General features: G+C 50.7%; 1 protein-coding gene across 1 annotated transcript in view; it reads right to left on the bottom strand.

Annotated features, from left to right (window-relative positions):
* Positions 1–13,955, bottom strand: part of Rnf220 (ring finger protein 220) — a 219,074-nt gene that overhangs the window by 4,784 nt on the left and 200,335 nt on the right. Inside the window, exons 6-12 of the mRNA XM_033767379.1 lie at positions 13,927–13,950; positions 10,733–10,776; positions 10,150–10,282; positions 1,652–1,748; positions 1,409–1,495; positions 1,230–1,285; positions 1,027–1,105 (exon numbers count right to left, since the gene is read on the bottom strand). Of these exons, the coding sequence (XP_033623270.1) occupies positions 1,027–1,105; positions 1,230–1,285; positions 1,409–1,495; positions 1,652–1,748; positions 10,150–10,282; positions 10,733–10,776; positions 13,927–13,950 (520 nt within the window). The remainder of the gene's footprint in view (positions 1–1,026; positions 1,106–1,229; positions 1,286–1,408; positions 1,496–1,651; positions 1,749–10,149; positions 10,283–10,732; positions 10,777–13,926; positions 13,951–13,955) is intronic.

Below are 13,955 nucleotides of genomic sequence, written 5' to 3'. Positions count from 1 at the left end.
CCCCACTCAACTGGAGTAGGAGAGAATTATTAAATAAACATCCATACGTCATTCCTCCCCCCCCCCAAGCTGGTTGCGCCGAACCCGTACGGCCCACTTCGGCGCTGACACAGAGCAGCTGCGGTGATTCATGGGCAGCCGGGCCCTGCGCCGCGGCCCATACATCATGCCAGCAGCACTTGCGGCCCTGGCCGAGATAAACTGATCAACCACAACGGGCTGGAATGAATTTATGACAACACAAAATGGAGGGAAACAAATGGGAGGTGACCCTGGGCCACCGACCCGGCCCTTTGCTGGCCTGCAATCCACTCTCCTGGCAGGAGGCAAGATGAAACACTGGTCCTAGAATGAAGAGGCTGCCTTTTAACCTCAGGCCACCTAGCCTCCAGCTGGAGGGGTACAGACGCAGGGAGATAAACAATAGCCAATGACAGTAGCTCCAGGCAGCCCAGACTGGACAATGCCACCTCCTAGGGCCAGAATGGCCTTGCCTGGGCTTCTGGAAAGGTAGTGAGATGCCTGTTATCAAATCCTTGTGGCTCCTAAGGATCCAAGCCAGGGGCTACCCATCTTTGGTTAAATGTTAGTGGATCCCCTCAGCTCCCAATGGAGAACCCTGGCCAAAAATTCCTACCAGAAATGATGAGACCAGATGCAACCGCCTAAAACCCACTGAGAGCGCCACCCGGGAAAAGAAAAATGAAACCAATTTAGCTTCCGATTAAGAAACAGAAACTAGAGATGAATCAAGTGCGCCGGCAGGGCTGGGCAGCCATACATCACATTCCTCGGGTGGAGGCCGCTACAGCGGGCGGGTGGGCAGACAGACTGCTCCTCCCTTCGTCAAGGCTCCGGGGGCCATGGCTCAGCGATCAATTCACAGAGTCATGCTTAGCACCAGCTGGGCTCCACTCCCAGCTCCATGCCCAGGGCAGCAGGACCAAGCAGCACTCGGGAGGGCCAGAAGCCCTGGCAGCTGGCCTTCCTGCTAGTAAGAGCCCCCTCCTGGCCAGCCACACTCACTTCTCAATGTCGCTGTTCTTACAGGTCTTCTGCATGGCCTCCTGCTTGCTGCTTTCACCATTGCTGGTCGATGGCATCTCTGTGGGGACAGAGGGGCGACTCAGCCTTTGGCCACACAGGTGGCAGAGGAGAGGGCCTGGGCTTGAGTCTGTCACCACCATACAGGGATCTCCCCATTACTGCTAAGCTGGGTTGGGACTCACCGTCACTGGCCCATTTAGAGAACTCAGGTGTGATTCGCGTGCTGGGAGGGCCACCACTAGAGGAAAGGAAGAGCAGAGTGAGGCCGAAGGCAGGCAGGACAGCTGGGAGGGTAAGCACTGTGCTGAGCCCCTACTCCCAGGTTCCCATCCCGCCCGCCCAAGCCTGTGCCCACACTTGCTTTAGGACTGCACCCCGCAGTGCTTCTCTCTCCTTGGCTTCACCAGGCTCCTCGCCTGTGCAGGGGATGACGTCAGCCTCTGTGTATCTGGCACGGTGGTCAAGGACAGTGGATCCGAGTTTGTAGGAAGATCTCTCCTGGCCAAAGCCAAGCCTCTGCCTCTGACGTGAAGCCCTGGCCATATATTTATTCCCACTGGCCTGCCTCACCAGCCCACCCCATCCCATAATGCCCCGAGGATACTGTGGCTTCCCGTACTCCAGAGTATCATCCCCATCCACATCCAGGTCGGCATCACTGTCTGGGTTCTCTTTGCCACTGCACATGATGAAGCCAGAGCCTGTGGGAAGCAAGGTATGAGGAGAAAGAGTGGTAAACAAGACTATGCCAAGGGACAGGTAAGGCCAAACAAAAACCTGGCCAGGATATGCCGTGTTTTTTTTTTTTTTTAAGACAAAAGATGTTAATGTATGAGTTGTGTTTTTTTAAAACCAAAACTTTAGTATTCAGGTTTAATTGCAGTGTTGGCACTTTCTAATAAATAAGTGGGTTTGGGGTTGCACTTTGGGCATTCTACAAGGTTGGCATCACTGCTCCAACCTTTTAGTCCTTTTTTTTTTGGTACTGAGGATTGAGCTTGGGACCTTGTACTTGTGAGGCAGGTGGTGGAACTAGTGAGCTAAATCCCCGGCCCAACCTTTTAGTCCTTTCATTCTGCACACCTCATCCTCTCAGCCACTGGATGCTGCTCTGGTGGTCTCAGCTCATAACCTGGCCCTTTCACAGACTGTCAAGTCCCCAGGAGACACCCCACCCTACCCGTGCTAGCCACTTGTCTTTCAGGTCCAGAAAGATCTCAAACAATGCATAGATTCAGGTAAAAAGCCAGCCCAATTAGGACCCTCACTCCCTATTTCCTATTGTCTAGCCTCCCAAGTCCATCAGAGAGGAGAACAGGCTGGCTGAGGCCAGAGCCATGGAGCAGGACCCCCAGCCAACATCCTGATTTTGGCTGCCAGGCCCTTGCCAGCAAAAACACCAGGCAGCTGTTCAAATATTTGGTGTCTGAAGCGCCTGACATTAATTATTCATTTCTACCTCATGCAGCCCAGATTCCTGGACAAGTATAGTTATAAAGGGATTAGGAAAGGACAGACGAGGGAGGATAGCCATGCACACCTGCCTCTAAAAGCAGACCACGAAGGCAACTAGGCTGGGTTGAGGCCAAGGGCCAAGTAGGTGGCTGACACCTCTAGGATGCATTTAGCAAAGCTACAGGCAGAATTGGGTAATGGAGAGGTGTGTTCAGAGGCTATACCAGGCACTCTCACCTGCCAGGTGGTCTCTCTCAGGACCACCCTTCCTGACTCATGGTCCATGACCACAAGCTGTCCCTCACCTCTGCTTCCTTTCAGTGGGTCTCAGACCACCTCACTAGCCAGCATGGCACCCCTGCTAGGGACAAAATAAAACAAATGACTCTGTGGCCAGTGGATCAGCAAAGAAATCCCTAAAGAAACAAGGACAAAGCTCAGGGCTCTGCCCAGTGATCTCAGAAAAGCCTTCCTGTCCATTCTTTTTTTTTGGAGACAGGGTCTTGCTATGTGGTTCAGGCTGCCCTTGAACTTACTAGAACAGGCTAGCCTCAAACTCACAGTGATCCTCCTGCCTCAGCCTCTCGAGTGTTGGTATTATAGGTGTGCACCACCACACCTGGCTTTCTTGTCCATTCTTCCTGCTTGTAGGTCCTTGTACTCTCATTAAGGAAGCAGTTATGAGTCATGAAGCTTCTTGCCTATTCTTTATCCTCCTTATCACACAATTCTGGTCCTTCTTTTCTCTGCTCCAAAATCTTCTGTGGCTCCACAGTGCATGCACAGCCAAGCCCAAACTCCTCAGCCAAATCCACGATGATCTACAAACACCTACTACTCTATATCTCTTCACTCCAAAAACCCTTAGCACTGAACAGTGGGACTGCTTGCTGCACCTAACACACATTGAGACCTCCATTCATGCTGTTCAATCAATTTGGAGTTTTCTCAATCTTTCAAGCTCCAAAAAGCACTTTCTTCCCGATCTTCCTTTTCCCTTCTACCTCTCAGGTTTCTGGTCTCAAAGATTCCAGCCAGCCCAGAGGTAAGTAGCACCAGAGAAAGAGACTGGGCACTGCCTAGACTCCACCCACCCTGACAATCCTCATTTGCCCTCAACCTGGAGGCACTGACATATTTGAGGCAGCAGGCAGGTCAGTGGTGGGGCCATTAAGCTGAGAAAACACCAAGTTACAGCTCAGTCTCCTGTTCACGCCAGGTGTCCTGACAAGCAATTCTCGCCTTGTGGGTGAGTGGCACCTCTATAAACCCAATGACAGTTTGGGAGACAAACTCCGCCATCAATCAGAATGTAGCTATCAGGTTCACTTACAGCCTGCACCCCCCGAGCCTGCCAACCCCCCCTCTCCCAAGTACATGCTGCATAGCAGCCAGCCTCACATCCTCTGCATAGGCTGGTCCTGTTCTGCCGTGCCTTGCAAGTGGGCAGAAAAGAAATCAGAGAATCCTGGCATTACTTCTGAGACCAGTATGACTACCTTGGCAAAGCAAAGAGGGCGGCCATAGCTGCCAGAAAAGTCTCAACATATAAAGCCTAAGACCTTCCTCTGCAGTCTCACTGCCTACCCTTAGACCAGGACTCTTTTTTCATGTTTTTTTTTCTTAGGCAAGGTCTCTCAGTGTAGCTCAGGCTAGCATCAGAACTATCTTCCTGCCTCAGCCTCCTGAAATCTGGGATTACAGGTGTGTACCACAGTGCCCAGCCAGACTAGGACTCGTGCTTCAGTTGAACACAGCTACTATGGTCTCTCAAATCCTGTGTACTTTATGCCCCTGCCTTTATACCTTCTCCTCCGTCTAGAATCTCCTCCCTGCTGGTCCGCAGAAATCAGTGCCTACCCATTTGGCAGGTCTGACTCAGCTCAACTATGCCTTCTGCCATAACTCATAGTGCTTAAAGGAAGGACTTCTCACCTGACATTCGATGAACCTTTATGAAGTTCATACTTTGGCTCTGCAGGGAGAACACAGTCTTTCAAGATCTGGTTCCCGTACCCCAGCTCAGTGGTGGTGAACCTATGGTATGCATGCTGTGGAGCTGTTGGTATCACAGAAAACTCTCGAAGGTTCACCATCACTGCCCTAGGTGCTTTAAGTGGTGGGTGCAACTTCCCCAGGTAGTTATGTACAGATGTCTCTTCCTTGGTGTCTACCCAAACTCCTCTTCAACTCCAAGATTACATTTATTTGCATGTATTGACACTGCTTCTCACCAGAAAACTTCAAGGGCCTTGGGTCTTACTTGCTGCTGTGATCTGAGCATCATCCAGGAGAGCTATCCAGGCCCACAAGAGGTGCCACATGATGTGCCCCAAGGGTAACAGCTAAACACTGGCAACCCTGCTGAGGTCCTGGGAGCCCTCTAAAGGAAGGCCCAGTCTCTTAGTGCACAGCCCTTCCTAACAGACCTTAGCTCCCAGCTGGGCAGCAACCTTGTTCCTCTGAGCAGCGAGGTAGGAGGAAGAGAGCCTGACATATCTTGTTTGTTGAAGGAAAGAACTCTCTGTCTCTGGTGTGGGCAGTCTATTCTGACCCTGACTCTATCCTCCAGCTAAGACAGATGTTGGGAACCTCTCCCTACCCCCACAGGTGTTCAGAACAGGCTGCTGCTGCCAATTTCACTCTGGTGCTGCCCCAGCCTGCTCCAACCTCCTTCCCAGCACATTAAACTTTATTTTCTTAATGAAATGTCACTTGCTGACTTCTGGCAGAATCATAATAAAAAGAAATGGCCATAAAGCCGTTTTATGTAGACAGCGCCCCCGCCAGCTTGCCCTCCCCTCCCCCATTTAGAGGAAGGCTCCACAGTCATTTTATATTCTCAGCTGCTGGAATATCCCAAGCCAGTACTCAGAGGAAAGATGGCACAGAGAGCGCCTTTCCAAGTCTCTGGCTCCTCTTCTCTGCAGCCCCAAGAATAACAGGCAAGCTGCCACCTCTGCCGCTGCTGTGCAGGGAAGGAACTAAAGGGGCCCCCTTCCTATAACGGATGTCCCACCTGAAAGTGGCAAAAAGGGCTGGGTCCCTACTCACAGGTAAACCAAGTCTACCACTCAACAATGCCCAACAGAATGGGTGGATGGGTAGTACAAAAAAATCTCTTCCTTACTGGTAAATATTTGGCAATAGAAAGGGAGAGGGTTAAGTGTAGAAATGATAGGGAAGTCTAAATTTTATGAAAATGACCCTTCTTCCATAAACTCATTTCTTCCTGGGTCATTGAGAGGGGTGGGGGAATCAGTATTAATTTAATCAACTGATCAAATGATTGATTGAGAAACTGGAGATGCCTGTTTACTGGGGGCAGTAATGTCCTGGAACCTGAAACCACAAGAAAGGAGCTACTGATGTCCTCACCTGCTCCCAAACCCAGCCAGAGACCATGAAGAAAGGAAAGTCTTGGGGCCCTCCAGAGGCTGGAGCTCACCAACAGGGAGGGCAGGGGCAGCAGCTTCCGGGGAGTTTTACACTGGAATTAGTTACAGATGCAGTTACGGTGTCTTGTGTAAACGCCATCGATTGGGGAGCTGACAGTCTGGGGAGCTGCGATGCGGGACAATCAATCGGCCTGCAGTGTCACCTGCCACCTCGCTGAACAGTTGACAATGCAATTATCCAGTGTGGAGGCAGGGAGTTGGCGTGTGTCAAACGCACTTAGCCACTTTCCGGGCCTCCTCGATAACGCGTTTCACTGCCTCACGTCAGGAGAGACGCACAGAGACAGACACCGTTTAAAACCATTGATACTTGCTCCTTCTGCTTGCACTCCTTCTGTCCCAGCTTAACAATCGTGTTCCAAAAAGCGATTCAATCCAGTCCGTTGCCACAAGGGACAGAGGCACCCTGCTCCCTTGCCACCTCATCTCTCATCCCACCCAATGGGTGACAGTCATAACTAAAGGTTGTAGGGTATGAGGAGGAAGCCATCCTTGCCCTCTCCACCCCAAGCTGGTCTCCAATGGTGTGCTGTTCCAACATGTCACTTACAGGACCAAGCCACAGAGCTGCACGGGGACAATTTAGCACTGAGGCTCCTATCTTTTGAGAATCAACATGCCAAAGGAAGCAGCAGTGAGGGTGAGAGGCCCATACCTGAGCTTTGGGATTCACAATACCTCTCAGAAACTTGCCCTGTAATTGGTGCTGAAGTTTCATCAACAAACAGCTCATTACAAGAACTGCACCAAAGCTGCCTTGCCTGTTATTCTCTCCATGACTTCTCATTCTAGGGTACTTTAGAACCACCATAATCTAAGACGGGAACTCAAGAAAGATGCAGTTCCTAGGTTGGGACCTGGCAGGGCAGAAGCCCTGCATAGCCAAATGTCTTAGCTTTCTCCTTCTCCTCACTTCACCATGCGAACAATAAATTTAGCTAGGGCTCAAAGTCAGAGCTGTAGACATCACATACTTCCTGTATAGCCTTCTGAGAAATCCCTCCATCTCACCACTTGTGTATTCACAACATCACTGCCACTTTATTTGAAACCAGTCACTCCCGTGTCCTTTCGCCAGTCTGTCTCCCAGATGTGATAAGTTCTGGGTTCCCCAAATCCAGTGGGGTGAACTCTCACTGGCAACCAGAACAGGGGAAGGCTCATAGGTCTCTTCTCCAGGACCTAGGAGCAGCTGGAGAGGCAGTGAGAGGAAAGGCGAGCCGTGACTCATTCATCATATATGTCCTTGGATTATGGTTAGAAATAGGTTTGGCTCAAGGGCAGATTCACTGTGGCAGGCTTCTTTAGCCTAGGAGCCTGCTCTGCTCCTTCTAGGTTTAGCAGGGTTCCTGAGAAGAGCATTTTTTCTCCTATACTGCTGATCTCTTTTAGGTGAAGGACTAGGTTTTGTGTACTAACCTCTATGCAACCAGCACTACAGGTTTGAAAACCTTGGATACTGAAAGGACAATCAGCAGCTTAGGCACAAAGTCTGAGGATTTCTCCTAAAACTGTGAAGGACAGCTTTCCTTGGTAACAAAAGCTTCTTCCAAATTCATAAAATCTTTACCTATTTCTTTGGGTCTTTAAAAAAAATTCTAGTTGGACCCATCTCACTCCTTTCCTCTTCTGTCTGGTCTTCCACTTGGTCCAAAAATATCAATTCCAAGCACTCCTGGGCCTGATATCTGGGCCTCCCCCTCAGTAACCAAAGGTCTCCAACCCAAAGGCCTGTTGCTCTCAGCCAAGTGTCTCCACCAAAACTCTTGCTTATCTACTGCTTGCCATAGCAAGTCACGTTCAAGGTAACCAATCTGACCCATCAGACTGATTCTCCCAGTAGGCCTGGTGAGAAGCTTTCCTGAGGATGATGAAGGGGTCCTGCTCTGGGAGGAGGGACAAAGGATGATCGGATACAGCAACTTATCTGCAATTCTTCAATTCTTTCATATCTAACAAGGACAGCAATCTCTGTTCTGTCAGCATACACAGTTCAGCTTAAATGGGCCTTGCTACTCGCCTGCGCATCCTGCCTCTGCCTCCCTCTCTCTGAAGTCGGCTGGGCAGCTTCTTCAGCTGGCGTTATCACTCCCTCTAACCGGTCTTGGCAGGCAATCTAATTCCTCCTGAAAAGGTCACCGCCATTTTAACTGCCTTTCAATCACATTAAGCACGCGCTGCCCGGCTTGCGGCCTGGCCCGCCCGGCGGGTGATCAATGCACTGCACTGACACCAGCCTGCCTGGCGGGGCCACACCTAACCCCCCAAGCGTTGGGCCCACTGGACTTGGCCAGGGCGGGTAGGCTGACAGATGGCCAGCTTTGCAAACACAGTTTCAGGGGCAGAGCAGTGGGGATCAGCCAGGCCTCCCTTTGATAGCTCCCCCCTACTGAGGAGGCTCAGCCTCCTCCGCTCCACTGTGCTTCGTTCTCTGCCTCTCTGCCTCGTTCTCTGCCTCTCTGCCTCGTGGCCCCCGCTGATCTCGGTGTAAAACAGCCTTTCAAGTCAGCCTGTCTTTTGACTGTACTAAGCTGTTTAAGAGGCGGCAGCAACTTCTATCAGGAAAGCTGGAGCAATTCTCTGCAGATAAAGGCACCTCCGGCCTGTTCCCTCTTCAAGTCTCACTCTCATTCTCGCTCTCCAGATCACTCAAAGAAAAGGCCCCTTTGAACTCTCCCTGGGAATTCATGAAAGAAACAACCTCGCAGTGTAAACACTAAGGGAAAACTGATACCCACCCGCCCAGGCCCTGAAAGCCCCTCATACTGCTCCGAAAGTACATCCCAGTGAGGAGAGAAAGACCTTGCCAAATCTGCAGGCCCTGTGCACCTTCAACCCCTCAAGTCCTGTCTGTCTCCAGAAGCCATCAGGTCCAGTTCTATGGCAAGAGTTCTTACTAAAAAGCTGTCATAGCAACGAAAGACGTGAACAATTGTAGTAGTTCCAGAGCAGCAACCCACAACACAATTCCCGTGTGCCCAATTCCTGGGCTCACGGACTCTGCTGTTCATTCTTCCAAGGTCTCAATCTGCTACAGATCCTGCATAGGCCCAGTGTGCAAAGAGGCAACTGACACTGTGCAGCTCAGGCTCAGGGAAACAATTTGGTTTAACCCTCTTGATTTACATTTTGGCTTATCTTCAGACCTGTGGGTTATGTGAGAAAAGCCCAAAGGTGTAACGTCCCACCTGGGCTGTCAATCCCTTCACGTGACCAGTCAGCACTGCATGGCACCGTGGAGCCTACTCCTCAACATAAGCCCAGGCAGCACAGCCCCAAGGAGGCAAGACTTTCTTCACAGATGCTGGGAGATTCCCTAGGGACCATACACAGTGGTACTCCCAAGGGTGTTGCCTAGGAACAGGAGACAGACGGGAAGCAGACTGGCTCCCCTAATGACCACAAGCTGCGGTGCCAGCTGTGCTTGCGCACAGATAAGAGCTAGAAGCCAGGAGGCAGACAGCTCCTTTGACAAAAGGACACTGAACTCAGGCACCCAACCAATTTTGCTATCAGACATGGTAAAAGGGCCAAGCTATGACCCTTCAAGAAGCTTGTTGGGCACTGGAAATGGACAGGGTCCTGCAAAATCCTCTGCCGCAATTGAGGAGAGCCCGAGGGAAGGAGGGAGCAGCTGGGTTCTGGTTCTTCTTGCTTCAGGGCAGAGGGTGTCCAGGGAGAAGGGATGGGATCAGAGTTAAAATTAGATTCACCAATGAAACTCATGGGAGGTCAAATTTTGCCATAACTCACTCTCTCCTCTGTAACTGATTTCACTGACATAGGGTTGAGGAGGAGGAGGAAAATCCAATGTGTTTGCCTGGAAGCCCTCAGGGCCTCCAGCGCTGGAGGTGTACAGCAGGTTGCTGGATTCTCATTTATCAGCCTTAAGAGGGATGGAGTGATAAATGCATAACCGTCCCTTTAATATTTTATGCAGGTGCTAACGCGGCTTGGCTGTCACCTTCAATGCATCACCCGGAGGCTGAGAGCCCCCTCGTCACTCCTAGCTTGCAGCTTCACAATTCCATTTCCCCACCCAAACACATCCATTTAATATGCGCATCACAGGCAGGCAGCACGGTCACAAAGGAGCCCAACCAGCAGCAGTTCCCACGTGGTAGCAAGGATGACCAGCCACCAGCCCTCACCACCAGACTGCTGCTGCCTGTACGTTGGCTGCTTGTACCTCGGAAGCCACCTTCCAAGAGAGTGGTGGCCCGTATCCGCTTCTGCCCACACCACTCATACTCTTCAAAGCGATTGCTGTTCTCATGCTCAATGTCCACAGCATCATCCTCAGCCATGCAGGAGCCTTCTCTCTGTGAAGAGCAGAGCAGGATTATACAAGGCCCAGGCCACCATCCCTACCTGCTCCCCATAGCCTGCAAGGAGGGAAGGCAAAAGCCCCAGCCCCTGCTGTAATATGGAAGATGGAGCCCTGGCTCTAGGGCTCCTCTGATGCAAAAGAAATCTAGAGGTCAAAGACCTAGGCCTCTTCCCAATAATTTTCCACTGGAGCCCAAGGGGGTGGGGGAGCGAGTGAGAGTTAAAGCAAAGGAAGAAAGCAGAACAGAGGGGGGAAAATCTGAGACCACGTAGAGACCCCAAGAACCCCCAGATTTGAGGGCAGTTAGCAGCTAGAGTCAGGGGAAGAGGAGGGGAAGGAAGATGGATGGCAATGGCCCCTCTACCTTAGAAAGGCAATGCTCCACATGCCTACTCATCTCTTGTTCCGATCCTGCCAGGGGGCGGTTGCACAGGGGACATACCTGCCCTTCATCTTGCTTCCTCCGTTTCATTTTCCCAATCCGAGCTGCATGGGAAACCGAAAATAAAGCACAGAATATAAGTAGACAAGCACTGTAGCTTGGGGTCCCAGTGGAACTGACACATCCTGACCTGCTGCCAGCCACCAGCCCTTTTGTTCAGTGCCTTTTCTGGCCTTTGTTTTACTATGCTTCCTGTTCTTTTGGGGACTGGTCCTTGCCAAGAGCACCTGGAGAGGAGACTGGTGCTGGGCCAGGGAAGTGTCCATTCTTAGGCCACAGCTGGCTCGAGCTCAACCCATACCTACCAGCAGTGCTCAATGAACCCAACAGGCAAAGACACTCCATGTTGCTGGGTATTTCCTGGAGCGCCATGACCACAGGCTTTTTTGTGTCAGGTGATATTAACTCTTAGACATTTCTGAGTTAGAATGCAACAGTTAAAACTGTTTCAGGGCCAACAGTCCTGAGGATCCCTAGCATCCTACCTAGAAACAGCCAGGAGGAACTTATCTGAAGCACGATGGTCCCATTTTACAGGAAAGGAGACTGAGGTCTAGTCATAAAGTATGGAGGGTCTGGGTCAGACCTTGCATGGTTGGGTCAGAGGGTTCAGGGTACCTGTAGAGGGCAGCCCTTATTGTGCTGACACTAACCTGTTCCATCATTTCTCATCAGTGTAAAGGGGCAGGCAGGCCCCAGAGGCAGAGGACTGCCTGCCATGCTGTCCCACAGGGGACTCAATTCCAAAGTGCACAGTACAAGCCCATAGCACTGCTAATTAATGCTGAGAGATGCAATCATTTCTAATTAGCTCACTAATCCCTCTCTGCAGCCCTCCTGTCACTGAAGTGGGAAGGGGTCAAAACAAGGAACTTGTGTTTCCTCCAGTTCCTCTCAAATACAACAGCAGGATCAGAGATGTCCACTTTGGGACCAGATAAATGGGGAGTGAGAAAGAAGCCTACCAAAGAGGAAAGGGTTTTCCATTGCAGGGCCAGGAAGAACCCTTTTTTAAGGGTGCTGACCCTGATGGGAAACTCATGAAGGTACAGAGTGGAACACAGATGACAGTTAATAGGTTACCATTTAGAGCTTGTACTCTATATCCAGCTCAGAGTCAGGTACCTTACACAAGGAGGCTCATTTACATCTACATCCCAAAACTAAGGTTGTATTTCCCCATTTTAATAGACAAAACACAAAGCCTAGAGAGATCAAGGCACTTGTCCAAGTTGCTAAGTGTTAAGATATGGTGTAATCCCAGCATTTGGGAGGCCGAGGCAGGAGGACTGCTTTGAGACTGAGGCCAGTAAGGACTACACAGCAAGACCCTCCCTCAAAAAATCAAAAAGTAAAGCAGGCCTGATTCCATAGCCTAGAATGCTTTGTCCCAAGAATATCCGAACTTGAGCAGCATCAACAAGTCTGATCCCAAGGAGTGTTCAGGGCTCCAACTCCTGCTTGTTGAGGGTATGAAGCAGGGAATCTCTCCAATGCCAGAACAGCCCACCAGAACTGAGCATGGAGTACAGGAAACCTTAGTCTATGGCCCAGTCCACCTCTTCAGTGTCCCGCATTTCCATTATAGAGATGACTATGTTCTGGGGCCCCAATGACTTTATGCATCAAGATCCAAAATGCTTTGCTTTGGCTGACCTAACCCTTGGAATCGTATGCTCAGGCTTCCTTGACAATCTAGAGCCAGGGCTGAGATGGAGAAGGGACATAAGATAAAAGAAAGGCATGAGCAAGGGCCCCTGAGAGTTCTGAAAGCCCAGTATGGAGCAGTGCGCTATCTCCAACGGTTCTCACCTATCCTGCCTAGAATCTAAGGGAATGCCTCCCTGGGTAAGAAAAGGCCACTAACAATCATTCTTAGATGACTGAATAAACAAATGAAGCTCAGAGTTGCCAAAGGCATGATGATGAATACTCTTCTGACCCAGGACACCTAGGCCAAAAGATAGGTCTGCTGTAGACGCAGAAAGTCAATGGGACAGACTGGGCTTTATCTGAAAATTCTCAGGTAAGCAAGGTTGGTTTTTTTTTTCCTCCCCTAGCTACTCATCTTTTAAATCTTGAACTAAACTCACTATAGCATGGTACAGAGTTTTGTTTTCTACCCAGGGCTACCTCTGAGTCCGAAGGGTCAAAGCATTTGCCAAAGCAACAGCAAGGCATGGTGGAAAAGCACAGGTTGTGGAGGTAAACAAACTTCAGTTCAATAATGGCTCAACAACATCCTAGCTGTGTGATTGTGAACAAAGCATTTTCACTTCTGACAGCCTCTTTCCTTATTTACAAAATGTGTGTAACATTTTCCTCTCAGAGGCCTTGTGAGAATGGTGCTTAATATGGTGCCAACCTGTGATGAATGCTCTTTTCTAGACTGGGGCTGAATCTGGCAGTAGCAACCAATGGGAAGAGATGGGAATCTTGAATGTCCATTGCCTCACTCACACACCAGCTGGCCCAGAGACCCCAAGACCTTTACAGCCAACCCTCACATACACCACACCCTAGTCTGCACAAAAAGCAAGGATTATTCAATTGTGTTGAGCAAACAGGAACGCTCCAGAGGTCTGAATCCAAAAGGGGGGCGCCAGGTAGTACATACACGGTCTGCTCTCAGAGAAGGCCTCTAAGCGCTGTCGAGCCCACGCTGATCACCTTTGTGAAATGTGGGCCGACTGATAACTAAAAGAGCCCTGGGATGAGTTAGTTCCTGTTGCCGTGGGAACTCCAGATCTCACTGTATTGTCAAGTCTCAGCAGAGAGGCTGTATTCACACTACTGGGCACTGATTAAAAACTGGAAGAAAAACATTCTCAGCACCCTGCCGGCTTGTATAGTGTGGTCCCAGCAGTTCGCAAATTCAAAGCTGAGCTCCCGAGTGGAATTGTGTACCTTGTTCCTCATTCTCCGGCATTCATTGCCCCCCCACCCCCATTCTCCAGGAGCTTTAGAGAGAGCTGGGAAGAAGTGGGAACCATAACCTCCATTAGACAGACTGGGAAACTGAGGCGATAGCCTTGCTTTGCACATAATCAAGGAGCTATGACTGCGAAGAAGCCAGGGGGCCCGAAAGTGGAAGACTCAGGCAAGCCTGGAGCTGGGGCAGTGAGGGAGGGAGGAGGCCGGGGGTAGGGAGGAGGCCGGGGGTGGGGCGGAGGGAGGGGCCGGGCAGAACTCACCGTTCAGTCGGGTCTGCCGGTTGGCTCGC

Source organism: Fukomys damarensis, unplaced genomic scaffold (genome assembly GCF_012274545.1).
Source record: "Fukomys damarensis isolate Sample0158 unplaced genomic scaffold, DMR_v1.0_HiC HiC_scaffold_23, whole genome shotgun sequence".
NCBI classification, from domain to species: domain Eukaryota; kingdom Metazoa; phylum Chordata; class Mammalia; order Rodentia; family Bathyergidae; genus Fukomys; species Fukomys damarensis.
This window is presented reverse-complemented; position numbering and strand designations above follow the sequence as displayed.